General features: G+C 48.4%; 1 protein-coding gene across 1 annotated transcript in view; it reads right to left on the minus strand.

Moving 5' to 3' along the window:
• LOC146207902 (uncharacterized) overlaps positions 1–8438 on the minus strand; it is a 46169-nt gene extending 37731 nt beyond the window's left edge. Inside the window, exons 1-6 of the mRNA XM_084577745.1 lie at positions 8353–8438; positions 6265–6380; positions 5293–5352; positions 4845–4904; positions 2878–2913; positions 1433–1489 (exon numbers count right to left, since the gene is read on the minus strand). Of these exons, the coding sequence (XP_084433871.1) occupies positions 1433–1489; positions 2878–2913; positions 4845–4904; positions 5293–5352; positions 6265–6380; positions 8353–8438 (415 nt within the window). The remainder of the gene's footprint in view (positions 1–1432; positions 1490–2877; positions 2914–4844; positions 4905–5292; positions 5353–6264; positions 6381–8352) is intronic.
• Between the last annotated feature and the right edge of the window lie 11336 nt (positions 8439–19774).

The following is a 19774-nucleotide window of genomic DNA, read 5'->3' on the forward strand; positions in this document are numbered from 1 at the left end:
GTTTTACAGCTTTTCCTGCATAGACTCATGATAATGCAGTAGTTAAAATACAGCAAGCGCTATTTCGGCTACCACTAGCCGTTAGTCGTTTCTCGCCAGTCACTACCCCGTTATTTTAGCATCATTTTCGCAGGTCGTCCTGTTATTGGCCGCTAAAGTATACACAGTGCTTCTCTTAGAGTCTTCTATGACGCAGTTACCAGCGCGGCTAATAACACATTGTACCCATGTCCGTGTCTGCAACGGCTTCTCAACTGAGTAGATGAACGGAACCAATCAATTAGATTGCAATGTATAATATGTATTTGTCGTGCTGCTAAAATCTCTCTCTGCATCTTAATTCCCACGAAATTTGCTTGTTTTCTAAAGGTATCCCTCGCTTTATGTGCGACTTCCTGTGCTTTACTTCGCATGTGCCCAGCTTTCCTGATTATTAAGCAACAAGCGTCTTTTGTAAACTAGTAGTGAACATCAAATAACTCCCTTGTGGTATTTCCGTTATGAAATTTTTAGAAAACTGGATAGTGCCGAGAAATTTTAAGCGAGCAGGATTATCATCATGACCTAGTTTTCTCGCGGCAAAATCTGATCTATAAACTGCTTCCGGCGCTGAAGGAAACAATTTTTGATGAGCATTGAAAATTAGTGAAATGTAGCGCACATCGCACATTAGAAATTCCCGCGAGGATTTCGAGTGGCCAGTGCCAGGCTGCATTTGGTGGCGACCATGAAAATTAGGTCGTTTTGCCTGGGTTTTCTGGGCTTTTAGGCAATCACATAACATTTAAAAACTTCACTATTTGTAATATGAAAAACAAACTTTGTTGGAGCCACTCAAATCTAATTTAAGTGCGGTAAGAAAGAAGAAAGCCTTTGCTGCGGCTCTGCAGTCGTTTGCAGCTTTCTCACAAATTTGCTTATATTTTATTTCCTTTTTTTTTTGCACTTGCCCATTTTTGACATTTTTAGCTCTTTCTGCTTTTCATCATTTTTTTCTCTTTCGTTAGCGTTGTTATTCCCTTTTATATTTACTACTTTCTGCCTCTTTTACTCTTGACTTACTTTTCTATGATGTAACGCAATGTCGATGCCTGAAATTAAAACTTTGCAACGTTTTTGGACGCTTCTCGCAAAATTTTGAAGCATGCTGCACAAATTCAACGTCCGTGGTTGTGGACGTCTGCACATTATATTGACGTTCCTGGCTGTTTTGACGTTGAGTAAACTTTTTCTAATTAATTAGCTAATTACTCCGCATCAACGAAAGTTTTCTCACAGACACGTTTTCGCCCTGCACCTCATACAACCCTTCTTTTACTGGTCAATTCATTTGTCGACAATGACGGTGTGACACCCTCCACGAACGCGCAAGTCCTGTCTACATTTGAGAAACTTAAAGGCCTTCACCTTGAGAAAAACCAAAGAAACTTACGTGTCGTTTTCTTTTCTGATTTAGGAGGAGGATGCTTGTGTGTAGTCTTATGTGTGCCTGCAAAAAGATTTTTTGGGGCGTAATTTGGGGGTACTCGAGTTTTATTTCTGCACTGTTTTATTTCGCACAGCAATAGCTAGTCTGATTTATATATTGAAGTATGCACAAAATGATAGCGATCAAATTAAATGTTTTTGCTCTAATTTCCTTCATTTTGCATTTTACCGCACCTCTGAATGTCGGCAATAGATGTAGAGATGTCCTTTTAAGCAGCGAGAGTTTCTCCGCTGCAGACTAACAACGGCTCCGTTACATGTCTAAATAACTAACTCTAACTCGTTAGTTACTCTTATACTTGAATACCTCGCCATGGTGGCCCAAGGGTTAGGGCGCTGGGCTGCTGTACCCGAATATGCGGGATCGAATACCGGCCGTGGTGACCGCTTTTCGATGGAGGCGAAAAGCAAGGCCCCCATGAGCTGTGCGATGTTAGTACACGTGAAACAACCCCAGGTGGTCGATATTTCCGGAGCCCTCCACTACGGTGTCTCTCATAGCCTGAGTCACTTTGGGACGTTAAATCCTGTAAACCAAACGTATATGCCTAAATATACGAGCACAATCTGGGGCCCGCGCCAAGCGAACGTGATCTAAAAAAAAAGAAGGAAATCAGTGTAAAGCCCCATATTCTATGTATTATGTGTTTATGTGTTGTATGAAGTACTTTCGCCTGGCAAGCGTAACAGACGTGTGCATTAGGGCAGACATTAGTATTGAGCCTACATCATAAAAAATTAAACGTAAATAAGGAAGGTTACTTGAAAATATCCCACCATCACTCCAGGCAGGACAGCCATAACAAATGTATTAGACTATGCTTGGTGAGTTAAAAGCCCGATGGCAATTGAAACGTGCAATGCCTTACCAAGTGAAATTATCAATTCTCCAAACATTGGTGTTTTTTGTCGAAAATGATTAATTAACTTGGCCATCAAAGCGGCGGTGCTTGGTTACTAGGATATCGTTTCGCCACTTCCATTTTGTGCCTGATCTTGTTTCTCTGTTTCGAGCGGTTTTATTCTGACATGTTACTTGACCTACTCCTGTAAGCCCCTTGAGAAGGCTTACAGCAACAATAAATAAAGACTGAACCTTCGCACAATCACCGTAACTCCTGCGCCATAAGCTCTCCCACTAGTTCTGGATAAGCATTGAAATATTCCAGTAAACACGGGACAACAAATTGGCTGTAAGTTGGGAATTCCTTTTAAACATGACCCCAGCATAGCAAAAGATGTCGTCTGGCACTCGCGATGACCGAACACACTCTATTTTTGTTTTACATGAAAAGCTGACATTTAGTTTTTACGTGTATGACTGCAAGAAAGCGCACAACCACCTAAGTAAGTAGAGTAAAGATACAAGGACACAAATGCATTGCTTACGAGGTTTGGATCTTCTTGGCTTGATCGTCGGAGCCTCTGCCAGGAGATAGAGGGTAGAAATGTGTTCATATTAAAGGAAAATAGAGAAAATAACTGATTGTCGGTCTATGAATCTCGAGAAAAATGTATACCAGGCTATACAGGGCTGTTCGCCAGCCCGGATCTATAGACTCGGTCATATATAGCAGACATGAACTTAACGAGCGCGGGTAGTTGCAAACAAATCCTAAACACGTATATCTAAAACGGTTGGAGTGACACTTCTTCATTTTGCGCAGCGATTTTGGTGCATGGGATCTGTCTGCAGCTTCCTGCAGCTGATGACGCGTATGATTGTTGGCGTGTGTGTAATGTTTATGGCGACAGTATTATATAATCGTTGCATTGATGTGATGGATTATGGGGATACATAGGTTATCAAAAAGATACGATAGTGTAGTTTCACGTGAACTTTTATTAACCCAAGTTGAACCATTATTGGATTTAACTGAAAGGACTCACAAATAAAGTGGCGGAAATCAACTGAATCCAGTTGAATATGAATCCACACTGTTTAAAGCGTACCACGCTCTGTGGATTTCAATTAGAACATCAGATGATAGCACACACCTTCTTAACATTAGTATATAGTTTCCATATTTTCTATATATACATAGCGTATAGGTTCATCTGTGTTTGTCATACTTTCATGATATCAACAAGTTACCTTGGCAGCAGCCGTACCTCATGATATGTCACGATTTGATCGCGCTCCAGGGAAAAGGAGGCCAGAGCTCTTGAAGATGCGGAGGGCTTAATTATTCGGAATGCTACTGACGACAGCAAATTAGCTTTGAATAAACTTTAGAATCTCTTGAAGTAGTCATGAACACGTGGAAGGATTTTTTTTCTACGTAGGTAACGCCTATCAGCGTCTTGTGCATGAATTTTCGGGTTTTCACGTGAACGGGAAAAAGTTCACAGAAAAACATTGCATGGCGCGACAGAGAAACTAAAGTAGTACACCCGATGAGGGCGTACAAAAAAAAATTACTTATATTTCTTCATGCTGATTTGTTCAGAATTGTCAAAATATTTCAACATTTAGGCTTTGGAAACACGACGAAAAAGTTTATCATGGGCATGATGTATCAAGTCAAGGAGGAGTGCGAACGTCAGTATTTTGGTAGGACTAGCTTCAATATGAAGTTATGTTTTGTAATGAAACTTACGAAGCTGGAAAGATACCGAGGCAGAAGCGCGAGTATTAAACGTGCCCCACCAGATGGCCCACTCCACAACTGCTGTTGGAACTATATATCGAGAAATATTGCTATAGAAGTCAGAAAAATTCACCGCAGGACAATAAAGGATAAAAAATACCAAACACGGTGGCATCCACCATCACAACGCTTCGTAGGGGATGGTTCTAACGTATATTTATCTGTTCGTTTAAAGTGATTAATTTCGCGGAGCTTAAGTCACTGTCAAAATGCAATAAAAGTAGAAAAGTTTGTAATAACGGAACTTTAAACAAACATTACCATTTTTGATTTTTTTGTGCTTTGCCTAACTTTCCGGGTGAAACTTATCACATGCCTTCAGCAGAGTGACATTGTTACGTGTTACTTATGAGTTAATTTAGTATGCAATCACTAGGCCCTCATTTTTCTTTTTCACTATAGTCTTACGTTTGCATTCATACAACAAGTAACTGCTCTCTGAAAACTTCGCTGCATGGTTCGTGGCTTCGTGGGATACAGCTAATGCAAATGAGCAAAGTTTGGATTGCCAGTAACTATGCCGAGCGAGTTATATTATTAGTAAATAAACTGCCTAGTACATTTTTCTTGTATTGAGGTGTTAGAAGTGGTACAGAAACGGAACTTTTTGTTCCTAATACTGGATGTCTGTGTGTTTCTCTTTATTATGGCTGTCATTTTTCACGGTATCATCATCTGGAGAAAGCTCTGAACGTTAGAACTTACCCATATGCCGCATGTTGACGCCTCCCTTCACGCTCATAGGTCCCATGTCATTGTGGTGCCCTAGGTAGAAGAAAAGACAAACGTCGCACCACAAAGCTGGAAAATTTGGCATCAAAAGAAGGCAGGGTACACAGCCAGCGGACGAAGAATATTTTTGTCTACAACACACCCTTTCTGATAGAGCTACAGAAAAAAAAAAAAAAAAAGCTCATGCTCAACTTATAGCGGAGAATGCGATCATCAACCATGTGAAAGCACTGGGAGTTTGTCTATTTGGAGGCAGTTCTTGGTTAGAAGACAAGTATTTTGTACAAGAAACCGGACATATTCTAGGAGCCATTGAAAATCAGTTTCGTCATCACAACTCCCTGTAAGCAGGGCCACGACGAAGGCGTTTAGCGATGTAGACTAAAGAAATGCGTACAGTGAATAAGAGGACGGTGCTTACAGTTTTGAACCTCAACGTTGTCGTGTGCATCGTGAGAATCATAGGCAGCCATGGCCCCGTCTGTAAAGGATACGTAAGTAGCATCAGCATCTTGGGCTAGCCGTATGTGTAACGGGGCCAATAACTGAAGGTCAAAAAGCTAGATGCCATGCCCGCATTAGGGTTGAACTCGAGAAGGGAAGTGGGCGAGAATGGTCCATCACCCACACCTAGCACGCACTAGACCCATTTATCATCTCCATAATCCGTGATTGGAGCATGTCTGATCATTGTTCCTTAATCAGAAACTCATTACTGTGTTGTGCGTTGAGTATAGTATTCCTGTCTGTTTATATTGTGAAAAAGCAGATAGCTCGAACCACATAGCGGTTACTGCCTCACGTTAAATTTATTCTTCGAAATCCTAATTCACCCTTTGCTCAATGTACGCATATGATACAATGCCTGGCATTGTATCATATGCTATGCGGAAAATGGCTGACTAGAATGAACCACATCACGAACATGGATATAACATGCGACATGTCACGGTCTCCCTCATATATGGCTAAATGATGCACCCAGAAGATTGAATGGGTTATATAATTTTAAGCTGGATCTTCGGGCGAAGGGGCTGCTTTTAAGAAAGCTGGGACGTTACTATTTCATGGACCGTGGAATCGGGCGGCAACACACAACGGCAAAGAAAGCATTGCAAAAACTTGTCTCTCTTCGTCATACACTGCCTCTAAGTGAGATTGTTGGCGTTAGCAAAATCTAGCGAAACCATACAGCCATGTGGTTCTTCGTGGAAAAATAAAGATATATCTATGCACTGTAAAATCGACAGTCCTATGACGGAAAAGCTGCACAGTTTTCGTCGGGAGAAACGGTTGCGAAATGTGGTAAAGACACGTGGAAGCCATTACGACATAGTAGTAATAGTAGTGTGCGAGTATCGTGATCAGTAGGAAGGAAAGAGTGGCATCCTACCTGGTGTTCTAGAATGGAAGCTCTGGTGGATGAAAAATCCGAACACGAGCGACAAGACGATCGCACACAGAACCACCACCAGGCTCTCCCATGTTATGAAGTTGCCGAACGGACCCCTGCGTATAAAACCCAGAGGATCGACTGTCATCCGATGACTATGCACTGCTCGAGGTATTTGTTGCTATGGTTGTGCACCCCACGTCTTTTTTTATGCGTTTGCTTTCAAATTTGTAGGCACAGGTACAGGGAACGCGCATGGTTTACGGGTGAATTTTTCTTGCGGAACACGGCGAAAACACGGAGTGCATGTGCCTTGAGCGAAAAGACCCCGTTTTCGTATCGAAGTCCAGCACGGCTTGGCACTCGAGAAAATCACAGGCTGACATAATGTGGACGAGCTGTCCCAAAATACTTACCTGAGATATAACAGTGAAGGAGAGATCAAGGTGAATTTAGACGTTTTCGGGAGATTCAATGTGCAGAAGAAAAATCTCGGTGAGCGACTTTCTATACATTGTGCCTGCTTAGAAGGGCAGTTCGCGCCGTGACCATTAACAAACCCATCACTTTGGTTTCAGAAGGCGGATAGTATAAGCCCTGAGCGACTTGAATGCATGCGAGCCCTCTGGACTACACAACAAGCAGTATTGCCTTCTGTGTAAAATATTTGAAATAGTAGCTCACTTGGAATGGGGTGTTCAATCACTGTGTGGGCATAATTTACTCCCTGAGGAACGCGAGCATAGCGCGAAACAAAACTAGTAATGTGCAGTTTTTATGATGGGTTCACATAAGCGTTTTATGACCTTGAGAAACTGGGGCAGGTACTTACGGTCTTCGGCGGAGCCCTGAAATTGAAAAAAGAAATCAACCAACCGGAACGCTGCTTAGGCCTGTTCAAGCTCAGGAACGAAGTCAAAGACAAGTAAATGTGTTATGCACGCAAGAAAGAAAGAAGGAACCAGCGAAATAGCGCAGCAAAGGGACTTGAACACGCTGTAGTGCTCATTCCGAAAACAAAGTTAGCACGTTGGTGCTTGACAGTGGCTATGTTTGGGTACGAATGAAAGATGCAGGAGGGCAAATGATTCGAGCAAGCCAAATGCGGCAAGTTTCCCGGAAACAACTGAGAGTCTATATGCCGGTATTCACATTCCTAACTTTATACAAGACAACCGTCTCGTACTTTAGCTGTTACGGTGTTTCCGTAACCAGCCATCAGTATCTGTTTTGCCACTTTAGTTGTCATAGGGAAGCGATGGTTGCGGAAATAAACGCACGGCGTTGTATTTTATCGGCACCATTTCTTCGAGCTGTATTCTCTTGGCATAGATTCGCAAGGGCAAAGATTGATTTATAATAACCATTTACAGATGGCTCTTTCTATATTAAATACATCGTGAATCAAAGCTATGAAACTATAGGCACACCGAATTATGAATCATTTCATTTGAACACAGCTGTGAAAGGACGTGTGTCGTTACAGCTAATCCTGACGAAAAATCAATTTTGTGTAAGGAATCGTTTTGATCTCGATGCGTCACGGTAAAATTGCTACCACTGGCTTTCATACAACATAGAACAAACGGGTATTGCTGTGCTATGAAGTACAGTGCGAGAAAGACTAACTCTAAGGTAAAGGTCTAAGGTTAAGCTTATTTTGATTCTTCAGCTTGCAATCCTGCACGCATCATTTGAAGCCCTCTGACCTGCATGCCATACCACTTGCATCACATATACATAGACAGCGTGGGTGGCAGTAATCAAACTACACGATGCTCATTACAGCTTCAACTTGCACGCACGATTATAGAGATGACAAAGGTGAATCCAGCATACCCTGATTAGAGTAACAGTGATAAGAAACACAATGTTTGCGTGCTCCTGGGAGGAGTGGTCTGAAATCTGTACACATTTCGAAACGAGTGAGAGCTTTGCCACTGGCTAACGCGAATATAAGAAAGACGCCATCCTAAATGCGGTCACACACAAGAACAGTGTACATTAAACTAATTCGTTACATCTACTTATTCGTTGGATGCTGAGACGCTTCGCGTCGCATGCCCCACCAGCTCGCGACCCAATTACTGACTCGTTCCGAAAAGCGGATGGTGCGAGTTGCCCATGATGTAAGACGAGCTGGTGCTGTCAACGTCGGTGAGAACACGGCGCATGTCCCGGACTCCTCTTTTGTGGCCACTCCGAGCGCGGCAGCGATGTACGCCGGCTGCTGATGCCGCCAGCGGGGGCTCGCGTGCGCGAGACCCGGTGACTCTCTGGGCGGGCGTCACTAAAAAAACCAAGCGCAGCGGCGCGATGGTGCAGCGAAACACTTGCCCTTGCCGGAGAAGGAGGACACGGGTTTGAGCATGGCTCCGCTTCCGAACGGCCCGGCCATGGCGATGTGGATACGAAGCGGCCGTGGCCGGCCACCCAAAACTTTTGCTTCCTCGGGCTCCGCTCGTGACCGACTGGCGAAGAAGAAGGAAGGATGCAGCCGAAAATAAAAGATGAAGACTGTTCGCGCATCATGGCTTCATGCATTGAAGCCATCGTCCTGAATTTTCGGTTAAGAAAGCTATCTTGTGCAAGTATGCCTCAAGGCAAGTTTGCGAAATAAAATAAAAAGCCGAGAGGAGGAGCCGGAAGTTAGGGCACTGCACCGTGGCGCATGCGCGGAACACGAGACCATGCATTGGCGAAAGCCATGTCCGTGGTCTTTGACATGGTGGTGAAAACGTTTAATAAAAATAGAGAGTTACATAAAGGTTGCTCTGGGCTCAGGCTTAGTGCCCTTCCCCTCAAACACTAGGTGGAGTCCCTAGTACGGGACCCGGTTTCCGCTGCCGCCATTGCTCGTTTGAGCAAGGCCTTTTGGGCTTTCAGGTTGGAGCAGGCGAGTAGGGCCGCCTCCCAGTCCTCCCGGGTGGTGTTTGGATTAGGTGCAAAGGCAGGGTTGGAGGGGCACGCCCACACCACGTGGAAAAGGTCCGAGGACATTTCCCCGCAGTGCGGGCACTCCCCGGAGAAGGCACTGTCAAAGTGTTTAAGTGACGCCGGGCACATCATGGTATTCGTAAGGAGAAGAAACACGCGTTCCTCCGCTCTTGTTAACCCTTTACACGGGTGGGGGTAAATATTGTGTCTGTTTTGGTACAGCAGCGTAATTTCTCTGAAAGTGTAGGCTTGTGTGAATTCTTCTGAGGAGGAAGGAGACCAGGTTGCCTGGTTAGAAAGCGCGCGGGCGGCGGCATCTGCTGTCTCGTTTCCTCCTAGCCCTGAATGGGCCGGAGCCCAGACTATGAAACGGCGGGATGGGCTTTCCATGCACTAGCTGTTCTGCAGTAGTCGGTAGGCCAGGTCCGAGCTAGGTACGGGACCCAGCCCTGTTGAAAGTTCCTACACGCCCTTCACGAGTCCGTTATGATTGTTTTGGAATCAGAGTGTGTTGCTGCTAACGCGATGGCAACCTGCTCTGCCTGTGTTACGTTTCGGGCTTTAAATGTGAGCCCGTTTATCGTTTTGGACTCGTAGATCACTGCCGCCGTGTACCACCCGCCTTGGTGCGGGCCGGACGCGTCCACATAGTACACTCCGGGTTTCCCTTCGTAGTGATGAGCTAAGGCCTCTGCCCTGGCCATGCGCCTACCCTCGTGGTCGTCCTTGGACATGTTAGTGGGGAGCGGTTTTACGTGCAGGGCGTATCGCCACTCCTGAGGAAGCCTTACTCTTTCCTCGGTTACAGTTGTGTGTTGTATGTGTAGACGGGTTAATAGGCGACGCCCCGACGGTGTCTGCGATAGTCGCGTGTATTGGCTCGTCAGGTGGGCTTCTCTCAGCTCCTCGAACGAGTTCGTCATACCCAGACCTTGGAGTCTGGGTTATACGTCGACGTGGTTATAGGGAGGTCGAGGGCCTTCTTCGCTATTTAGCGCTTGGTCACCTCGATGGTGCTCTCGTCGTGTTTCTTGAGGTGGAGGTAGGGGGTCGAGTACTGGATTCTGCTTGTTACAAAGGCATTGACCAGTCGTAGAGCGTCTTTGACATGGTCAAGATTTAGGGGGCATGTGCCATTTTTATTTGACAATATCATCACCACCACCACTATCGCGGATATGAACAGGGTCATACCTTTAACGCGATAGCGTTAAACAACTCCGTTGACCAGAAAACCCGGCACTGAGTTGTCAGCATTATGAGCGAAAAATATCGAGCATGGCGTTGGCAGGTAGTAGCTGGCAGCTGACATGGCCGCGCTCTGACACGACGTCGGGCTGCCTGATGGTACGTTTGGCAGGAGCTGCCAGCGCGGGCCTCCCCTTTCATACGGGAGGGTGATATCAGTATAAGCCTACCAGAGCCCTTGCATTGAGCCAGACACGTTACCCATGGGCCTCGCAGGCACACTCATACGGCTTAGTTAAAGCGGAGCTTTATATGTCGGGTGGTAGCCTGCACTATCGCGTCATGCCCTTAAAGGTGGAGCTTAATGTTGTTTCACAATTTTTTCGTGCGCCTAAAGAGAAACACATTTCTTTTGGGGAGTCACCATCATCATAGACACTAGCCCCAATCAGGTCCTTCGATTTAACCCTGCCGTGGGCCAACTGCGGCTTACATTACCCATGCGAACTATCGATTACTGTCCGACTATGCATGTTTCTGCGTCTGCCTGATACTTGCTACCTCTTGAAACTTGCTCTGTTGCCCCTAAGGGTCATTGGTTGCTTGTTTTGATACTACATGAAATCTCCACTGCAATCTATGCTTACTGATTTCGGCCTAGATGAAATCAGGCTGTCTTTGTTACTTGAGCTACTCAGGTTTCGTCTTGTATCGTTTTCGTTTCCGTAGATGACTGCGTTGGTTTCAATTTAAGTAGTTGAAACCTTTTCGCTAGCTTCCACGTTTCAGCCCCTTAAGTGAGAACCTCTGAGATACGGCTGTTGTAAATTAAGCTCAATAAATACTGGTATTATGTGATTCATGATTTGGGAGCATATCTTCCGGAGACGCTCCACCTCAGTCTTATTCTTCAATATTCGGGACAGCTTTCAGTGCCTATGCAGCCAAGGCTGCGAGGCAGTGCCTATGTAACCAAGGCTGCGAGGAAGGAGTTTTCCTTAGTGATACGACATCAAGTGGTTCCAGCTTATCCGGAATCAGCTTTAGGTTTCAGTTTTGTGTTCACATTGAATTGGTTCATGCGAAAGGAAAGACGCAGTATCTGTCCCACTTGTTTCTGCGGACACCTGAACCACGCCGTAAGAGAAGGAATGAAGGTGGGAGTGAAAGTGGAAATAGTGAAAGAGGAGCCATAGTGGAGGACTATGGAGTAATTTCGACCACCTGGGGATCTTTAACGTGCGTTGACATCGCACAGCACACGGACGCCTCTTCGTTTCGCCTCCATCGAAAAGCAGCCGCCGAGGTCGGGTTCGAACCCGGGTACTCCGGCACAGTAGTCGGGCGTCTTACCACTGCACCACCCCGGCGGGGCGCACAGCAAGATAACATGCATCCCATATTCAACACAGAGAGGAGGGAAAAGAGAGCAGAAGCACTAATCAGACGCTTCGATTCGATGGACAGCAAGTCGTGTGAGTACGTGGATGAGGCAAGTGGCAAAATGGGGGCGGCGGTCGCCTCGGTGGTCGACGGTAGAGGTGCCCCGGTATCAGCCGCCACCATTAGAAGCCGCAATGCCGCACACACGTCCGTTCCTGGCAACGAAGCAGCCCGCGATTTAGCCCGTGATCTCTACTTCCGGATAACTGTGGAGCCACCCGACTGCCGAGATATGGACGAGAGTCTGCAAAATTATACGGAGATTCTTCAAAATTACAGGTTAATCAGGAGACTGGTGCCACCACCGGATAAAAGTCTAAACAATAGGGAGGCAGTCGCACGGCAGCGCCTGCATGCTGGGAACTGTGTAAACCCGGTCTGGGCATATTATGTCGATGGACGATAGAACTGATTTAAAACTGATTTATTTATAGGAAGGGAAAGGAACGGTAAATGTCTCACTTGTTTTCTGTGGACACCGCAACCGCGCCGTAAGGGAAGGGAGGAAGATGGGAGTGAAAGTGGAAAGAGAGAAAGAGGAGCCGTAGTGGAGGGCTACGGAGTAATTTCGACCACCTGGGGATCTTTAACGTGCGCTGACATCGCACAGCACACGGACGCCTCTTCGTTTCGCCTCCATCGAAACGCAGCCGCCGAGGTCGGGTTCGAACCCGGGTACTCCGGCACAGTAGTCGGGCGTCTTAGCACAGCACCACCCCGGCGGGGCAACGATAGAAAAAACGATAAATGCAAACACTGTACGGAGAGAGGGACCCTCGACCATATAATCTGGGAATGTGCTAGCTCCCCAGGGGCTAAAACAAATATAAATTGTAGAGAAGCCTGGGAAGCCCTGCTGCGGAGCGAGGTCCCTGCTCCACAGCAATAAGCCATCCGCCTGGCGGAAAAAAGCCGCGAAGAGCCAAGACCTCTTTGCCTGCTTCTGATCGCGGAGGTCTCGGCTCCCGTCCCTTAGGCCTGCGTGCCGGAGGCGGGTATTGGGGGCCTCCTTAAGTTAACCCATCACTGGCATTCGGGAATCTATTCGCTATATATGTGGGGAACCACCTCAAAAATGGTGTATATTCACGGACTCGAAGACTGCATTACAAATTTTGGAAAACTTCTTACGCCACACTGCCTATCAGTCCCTGGCACTAAACATTATGGAGCTCATCACATCTGCCCAGCTGCAAGGCCACATGATAATGTTTCAATGGATTCCCGCCCACTGCGGCCTCCATGGGAATGAGCAGGCCGATGTTGAAGCGAAAAGCGCACTCATCAATGGCTTCCAAACAGCTGTGCCTTTTTCAAGAGCGGATACGACGTGTCTTCTAAAGAGTTATATGAATATTGCTACAGCATCTTACTGGGCTCAACCAGAAGCCCGACGCATCCGTCTAAGAAGGCTCGATCGAACATTTAAATTTAATGTTCCTCGTGATATTCCGCGTCATCAGACATGCTTGATACATCGACTTCGTTTAAACGTGGCTTTCACGCGCAAGTACTTACATTTAATTGGACAGATGGACTCACCGGAATGTTCAACTTGTGGCATCCCAGAGACTGTGGACCATGTATTATTGGTGTGCCCAGAGTATGCGAACGAAAGAAATGTGCTAGCTGCTTCCTTGAAGCGTTTAGACAAGAGGCCTCTGTCGGAGGAACTGCTGCTGGGCGCTTGGCAGGACAAGGGGAAGGGCGTCCAGGCAGTGCGTGCTCTTTGCCATTATATGAGCGCCAGCGGACTTCTTTCGCGCTTGTAAAGCAAGCTGCTGTGTCTGTATATATATTTCATATGCCTTCTCCCACATCGTCACCCATCATGACATTCTTTCTTCTCTCCTTCCCCTTCCCCAGTGCAGAGTAGCAGGCCAGATTTGAATTATTCGGGCCAACCTCTCTGCCTTTGCCTTTCAATAAATCTATCTATCTATCTACCATCACTGGTGTGTCGGAGCGCTCCGCCGCGCGCTCCGCCATCGCCAGCTGCGCATCCCTCTCTGTTGGTTGTACGGAGAAGTGGTGGAGCGCGCGGCCAGAATCTACCTTGGGGGGTACGATGGTGGGTGCTCCTGGCCCTGGTAGGTCCCCACCGCTTGCGGGGCGGGGGGGCTAGCCTGCCTCCGGATTTTGAAGGCAGAAGGAAAAGAAAATGCACGGGCCTGCTGCTGACTTTGTAGCTGAGCCACCTCCGCTGCTTCGTGCGAACAGAAGAGAAAATGGAGAAGAAAGAAAATGAAGAGGGAAATAACGACGTGCGTCGCAACAGCCGTCGTGACGCTGTTGTTGTTGTTGTGGCTGTAGGAAGAAGGAAAAGAAAATGCACGGGCCTGCTACTGACTCTGTAGCTGAGCCACCTCCGCTGCCTCGTGCAGACAGAAGAGAAAACTGAGAAGAAAAAAAAGGAAGAGGGAAAGAGACGCGCGCCACAACAACCGCCGTCGTCCACCACCGAAGCGGTGGCGGGTGCAATGACGGCCTACAACAGATAAAAAAATTACCGACGATTACGTTACTTCCTAATGCGAAATTTGAGCGCAGCAAATAAGCTGTTTCACCTTTTCGATAGATTGAGGCAAAGAAATCGAGCAACACATGTATGTTGTTGTTGTAGTGGTTATTTATTGTATGTACAAAAGGAAAGAAAAGATGTTTGCCAGCCCCGGTATCTGCTATCTTATATCTGAAGCACCTGAACTGGGACGGCGGAAATAAAGGGATAGCGAGGAGAAGGTAGAGGAAATCAAAGAGGTGAGTGATAGGGAGAAAGAAAAGGGTAGGTAAAAATAAAATAAATATATACACTATGGTACAGTATACAGTAGTTTGCTTGAGGCCCACCCGCAAATGTCTTAAGTCACTGAGCACTCGGCCCATCGGGCGGGCCTCCGCAATAGCTCTGCGTCCAGGCAACTTTTCACAGCGCACGCACTGGCCAACTGTACAAAGCACTGACGGCTGTCGTGGGCGATCGGCCGTTATTGTGGGAAATAGCACACTTGGAGCGTTCAGTCCCAGCGCGCACTATCTGGCGAGGTGAAATAGGCGGGTCATCAAGCCCGCCTGTTCGATGTACTCACACAAGCTCACGTGAGCTCGCTCGCGGACGCGCGCACAGCCCGGCGGCCACAGGAGCACAGCTACGCTGTCCGGGATTACCCCCTGCGCTCTGTAAGCCGCCAGCAACTCACGTCGTGGTTCGGCTAGCGCGGTGCAGCGCAGTAGAAGATGTTCGAGAGTTTCTACCGCGCCACAGCCGTCACACACGTCACTAGTGGCAAGTCCGTGGCGCATCCGTCGTTCCCCAGGCCACACACATCCAATGCGTGCACGGAGGATCATTGCGCGTTGCAGCCGAGTCAGCGAGCGGCCGCTGACACTGTGAATGCGCTCACCTCTTGCGATGCGTGGGTCGGGATGCTGCGTCCGGAGGTGATCGTCGATTACCGCACGCACATCCTCCAAAGCGAGTTGATCGTCGCTAGGAGGGAGTTCATGTGCTGCGGTCGCGAGCTCGTCGGCACGTTCGTTGCCCTCTATGCCGCAGTGCCCGGGGATCCACTGTGCCCGTATAGCGCAGCCACGCTCCGCCAAGCGCTTGAGACGCGTGCGAATCTGACACAGCAGCGGAGTTCCCCGGCCGGTGGTTCGAAGGCGGCTGAGGGCAGCGCGGGAGTCACATAGCACGGCACACCTGGGTGGCGGCGGAGTCAGTTCAAGCAGTAGATCCAGGCCTAGGCGTAGGAGTGCAGGGCGGGGATGGTAGCCGCCGCTGCTAGCGAGCAACTGTCTCTGGCCACGGAGCCGTCGGTGTAAACGAGGAGGTGGTGTTGGAGTTCCTCGTAGATGACGGCTCTGGTCAGCTGCTGCACTGCACAGGGCGGCGTGGTGCGTTTCCCCGCGATTCCGACAATCTCGCTGAACCTCCGTAGCAGCGGGCCAGGGCGAGAAGAGGTCGTAGGGGGGCGTTGCATTGGTGAGCTGCTCGTACTCGAGCAGCGCCGCTCCCATGCGCGAGTGGCGATGATGTCGCAACCGATATAATAGCGGGCCGCCGTCCTTTGCGCGCTGTAGGCGATCGATGTGTCGGAGCGCCCGCCGCGTGGCCTGAAGTTGTAAAGGCCACGCACCTGCCTCGGCCAAAGTAGCTGCGCATTGAGAGTTCTGAGGAAGGCCGAGGCAAATGCGGAGCGCCTTGCGATGCTCGACCTCTAGCTTCTTCCAGCATGGTTTGCGCAGTGTGACGAGCGGTAGCGCGTTGAGTATTGCCCCCAGAGCCGCGGAGTTGTACAGCCGTAACGCTGCTTGCTGGGAGATGCCCTGGCCTCGAGCAGTGAGCCTGTGTACGGCGGCGGTGGTTCTCTTCATCTGCAGGCAGGCCTTGATCGCCGCGGGTCGGAAGGAAAGGCGCTGGTCTATGTCCAACCCCAGGTACGGCACCGAACGTCGCCACGGCAAGAGGGTCCCGTCCAGTGTGAGCGGCGGTGGTCGTTTGCGCGAGCTCGGAACACAGGCCATTGCGACGAATTTGTCCGCGCTGAGCGAGAGACCTAGGCCGCGCAAACAGGCGCTCACCGCCGTCAGAGCTGCCTGCAGGCACGCGCGCACCCGTGCTGTCTCGCCCGGCGGTCCCAGGCACCACAGAGCAATGTCATCTGCGTATATGGAGATGTACACATGATGCCGGCAGTCTGCAGGCAGGCAGCCCGGCACCACCGACATCGCCACATTGAACAGAAAATGTGACAGGACAGAGCCCTGCGGCACGCCTAGCCCGACCGGGCGAGGCGCCGAGATAGCACCCCCACGCGAACGCGCATGGAGCGCGCCTGGAAAAAGCTCCGAACGTATTGTATGCGCTATCACAGAATTTTTTAGAGCGCACGAAGAAAGGAATTAAGTTCGAGCCGGCGCTTTGACAACCGGTGACTCGCAGGAAGAGGGGGGAGGGGGGCGGCGTGTACACCCAGCGGCAAACTATGGGGCAGAAGCGCGCGCAGCAAGCGGACAACGCGATAAAGGCAGGAGGGAAGAGATAGCAGCACGGTGTAAGAAGATAGCAGCGACTGACTGATGCTGCTGACGCCGATAGTGAGTCAACCCCAGCTGTGGAGTTGGTTTCAGGGACAACGCCGCCGATGCCGACGCAAACAATATGATACCCTCGCTTCCGCAGCGGCAAGAACCAGGTCTAGCGGTGGGAAGGTGGTCACGTATTCGTCGACGTGCCGGGGCCTACGTGAAATAACCGGCGCGTCGGCAACTGAAGCTGATTTATTTATAGGAAGGGAAAGGCGCGGTAACTGTCTCACTTGTTTTTTTTTTGTGGACACCGCAACCGCGCCGTAAGGGAAGGGAGGAAGATGGGAGTGAAAGTGGAAGGAGAGAAAGAGGAGCCGTAGTGGAGGGCTACGGAGTAATTTCGACCACCTGGGGATCTTTAACGTGCGCTGACATCGGCAACTGAAACTAAAGAGCACCCTATCCGCCACACAGGAAGAGGGGGGGGGGACCCTCCCCTCCTCTTTCTGCATGGCGGCGAAGGTGTTCTATGCAGTCACGTTATCTTGACTCTCTAGCGGCGTCAGCGGCATCCAGCGGTATCTAGCTGCTAGCGCTGGGGGGACGAAAGGGGGGCGGAGCTGGTTACGAGGCCGACGACGACGACGACGCCGACGCGAAACCCAGGAACGGGCGCCAAATAGCTGCGCTCTAAAATTCAGTGGCAGGCTAGCCCCTGCCGCAAGTAGCGGTGACCTACCTGTCCTAGCCCCATTAGGGCGCATCTTTCTTTCTCTCTTAGTTTTCTTTCTTCTCTATTTTCTCTACTGTTCGCATGAGTGCAGTAGCCAGAAAGTGATTGTTGCTTTTATTGTCATGTAAATGTATTTTGTGTTTGTTTGTGCTGCCAAGACAGTAATAAAGAAAAAAAAAACAACAACCAGCAGCAGGTCCGTGCGTTTTCCTTTCCTTTTTCCTTCAGTCGCAACAACAACTCAGCCTAATTTAGTACCCGGGTTCGAACCCGACCTCGGCGGCTGCGTTTCGAGGGAGGCGAAACGAAGAGGCGTCCGTGTGCTGTGCGATGTCAGCGCACGTTAAAGATCCCCAGGTGGTCGAAATTGCTCCGTAGCCCTCCACTACGACTCCTCTTTCACTCCCACCTTCCTCCATTCCCTTACAGCGCGGTTGAGGTGCCCACAGAAAAACAAGTGAGACAGTTACCGCACCTTTCCCTTCCAATCAATCAATCAATCAGCCTAATTTAGACCACCTGGGAATCTTTAACGTGCGCTGACATCGCACAGCAAACGAAGAGGCGTCCGTGTGCTGTGCGATGTCAGCGCACGTTAAAGATCCCCAGGTGGTCGAAATTGCTCCGTAGCCCTCCACTACGGCTCCTCTTTCACTCCCACCTTCCTCCATTCCCTTACAGCGCGGTTGAGGTGCCCACAGAAAGACAAGTGAGACAGTTACCGCGCCTTTCCCTTCCAATCAATCAATCAATCAATCAATCAGCCTAATTTAGACCACCTGGGAATCTTTAACGTGCGCTGACATCGCACAGCAAGCGAAGAGGCGTCCGTGTGCAGTGCGATGTCAGCGCACGTTAAAGATCCCCAGGTGGCCGAAATTACACCGTAGTCCTCCACTACGGCTCCTCTTTCTCTCTTTCCACTTTCATTCCAAGCTTCATCCCTTCCCTTACGGCGCGGTTTAGGTGTCCACAGAAAACAAGTGAGATACTGACCGCGCCTTTCCCTTCCTATAAATAAATAAAATAAATCAGCCTCTCTCGCGGTGTCGGCGTCTGATAGCCTGAGTTATTTTGGGACGTTAAGCCTCATTAACCAAACCAAAAATTGGTGTGCATATTAAAACGTATTATGCATTATTCTTCTTAGTTAATCATCTACTCGGCGTAACAGAAATATATCTGCGAAGTGCTCCATTTGGCGGGAAATAAGATGTAGTTTTTTTCTACGTGCAGTGCACAGTGCTTTTTTGTAACCTTCGTTCAAATTACAAGTAACCCCAGTCGGAAAAAACTACAGAAAATTTTCTGATGTTACAACAGAATTTCTGTGCCGTTTTTGACGGGAAAGTTGTTGTGACAACAGAACATTCTGTCGTAAGATCAGAAATTTCTGTAGTTACAACAAAAAAGTGCTACAGAACTACAGACAACAAAAATATACTACAGGAACACTACAAAACTACAGAAAAGTACTACAGAACTACAGAAAAGTCTGATGGTTACGACAGAACTACAGTATATTTTGTCGTATTTTTGACACAGTTCTGTAGTTTTTTTCGACTGGGACATTCTGTATATTTTCCAAAATCATTGAATCTTGTAGTTCTGGCTGTAAGCTTTCAGATGGTTGCTGCTCTGGAAGATTTTGTATGGGAGCAAAACCATCTAGCTCCATTTGCTCTCCTTTAGCGTTCATACAAAGAGAACATTAAAGTTCATATGATTTAGCTGTGCCGTGAGGTAAATGTGACAGTCTTTCATTGACTGACTGACATCTTGATGTACGCACCTTTTATTCCTGCGGCACCTGTGTATTCTGCTGGAGCTTGGAGAGTTTTCCAATGAGAAAGCCCTCTTACTTCAGGCAGAGTTGGCTAACCACTTGCGAATAATCAGGAAGCAAAAGGCTAGGCTATTTGAGAGTGAAGGGCTGCCAGAAGATCGTGAGTACCTGTTAACGTCAGTGACCTCATTGTGCCACAGTTCACGCGCGGGTTCAAAAACGAATCTGCGTGACTAAACTTTTTGGCGCACCACTGATCGCTTTCTGTCTATTTCTATAGTTGAATAAGTAATCTTGTTTTTAAACAACGATTTCATTGATGCAATGACAGGGGGACCTGCTGCTGAAAATCCGCACGTTTTAGTTGCACAACTATACCACATGCGCTGTCG

This window comes from Amblyomma maculatum, chromosome 1 (genome assembly GCF_055883805.1).
Source record: "Amblyomma maculatum isolate TAMU_Amacu chromosome 1, ASM5588380v1, whole genome shotgun sequence".
In the NCBI taxonomy this organism is placed as follows: Eukaryota; Metazoa; Arthropoda; class Arachnida; order Ixodida; family Ixodidae; genus Amblyomma; species Amblyomma maculatum.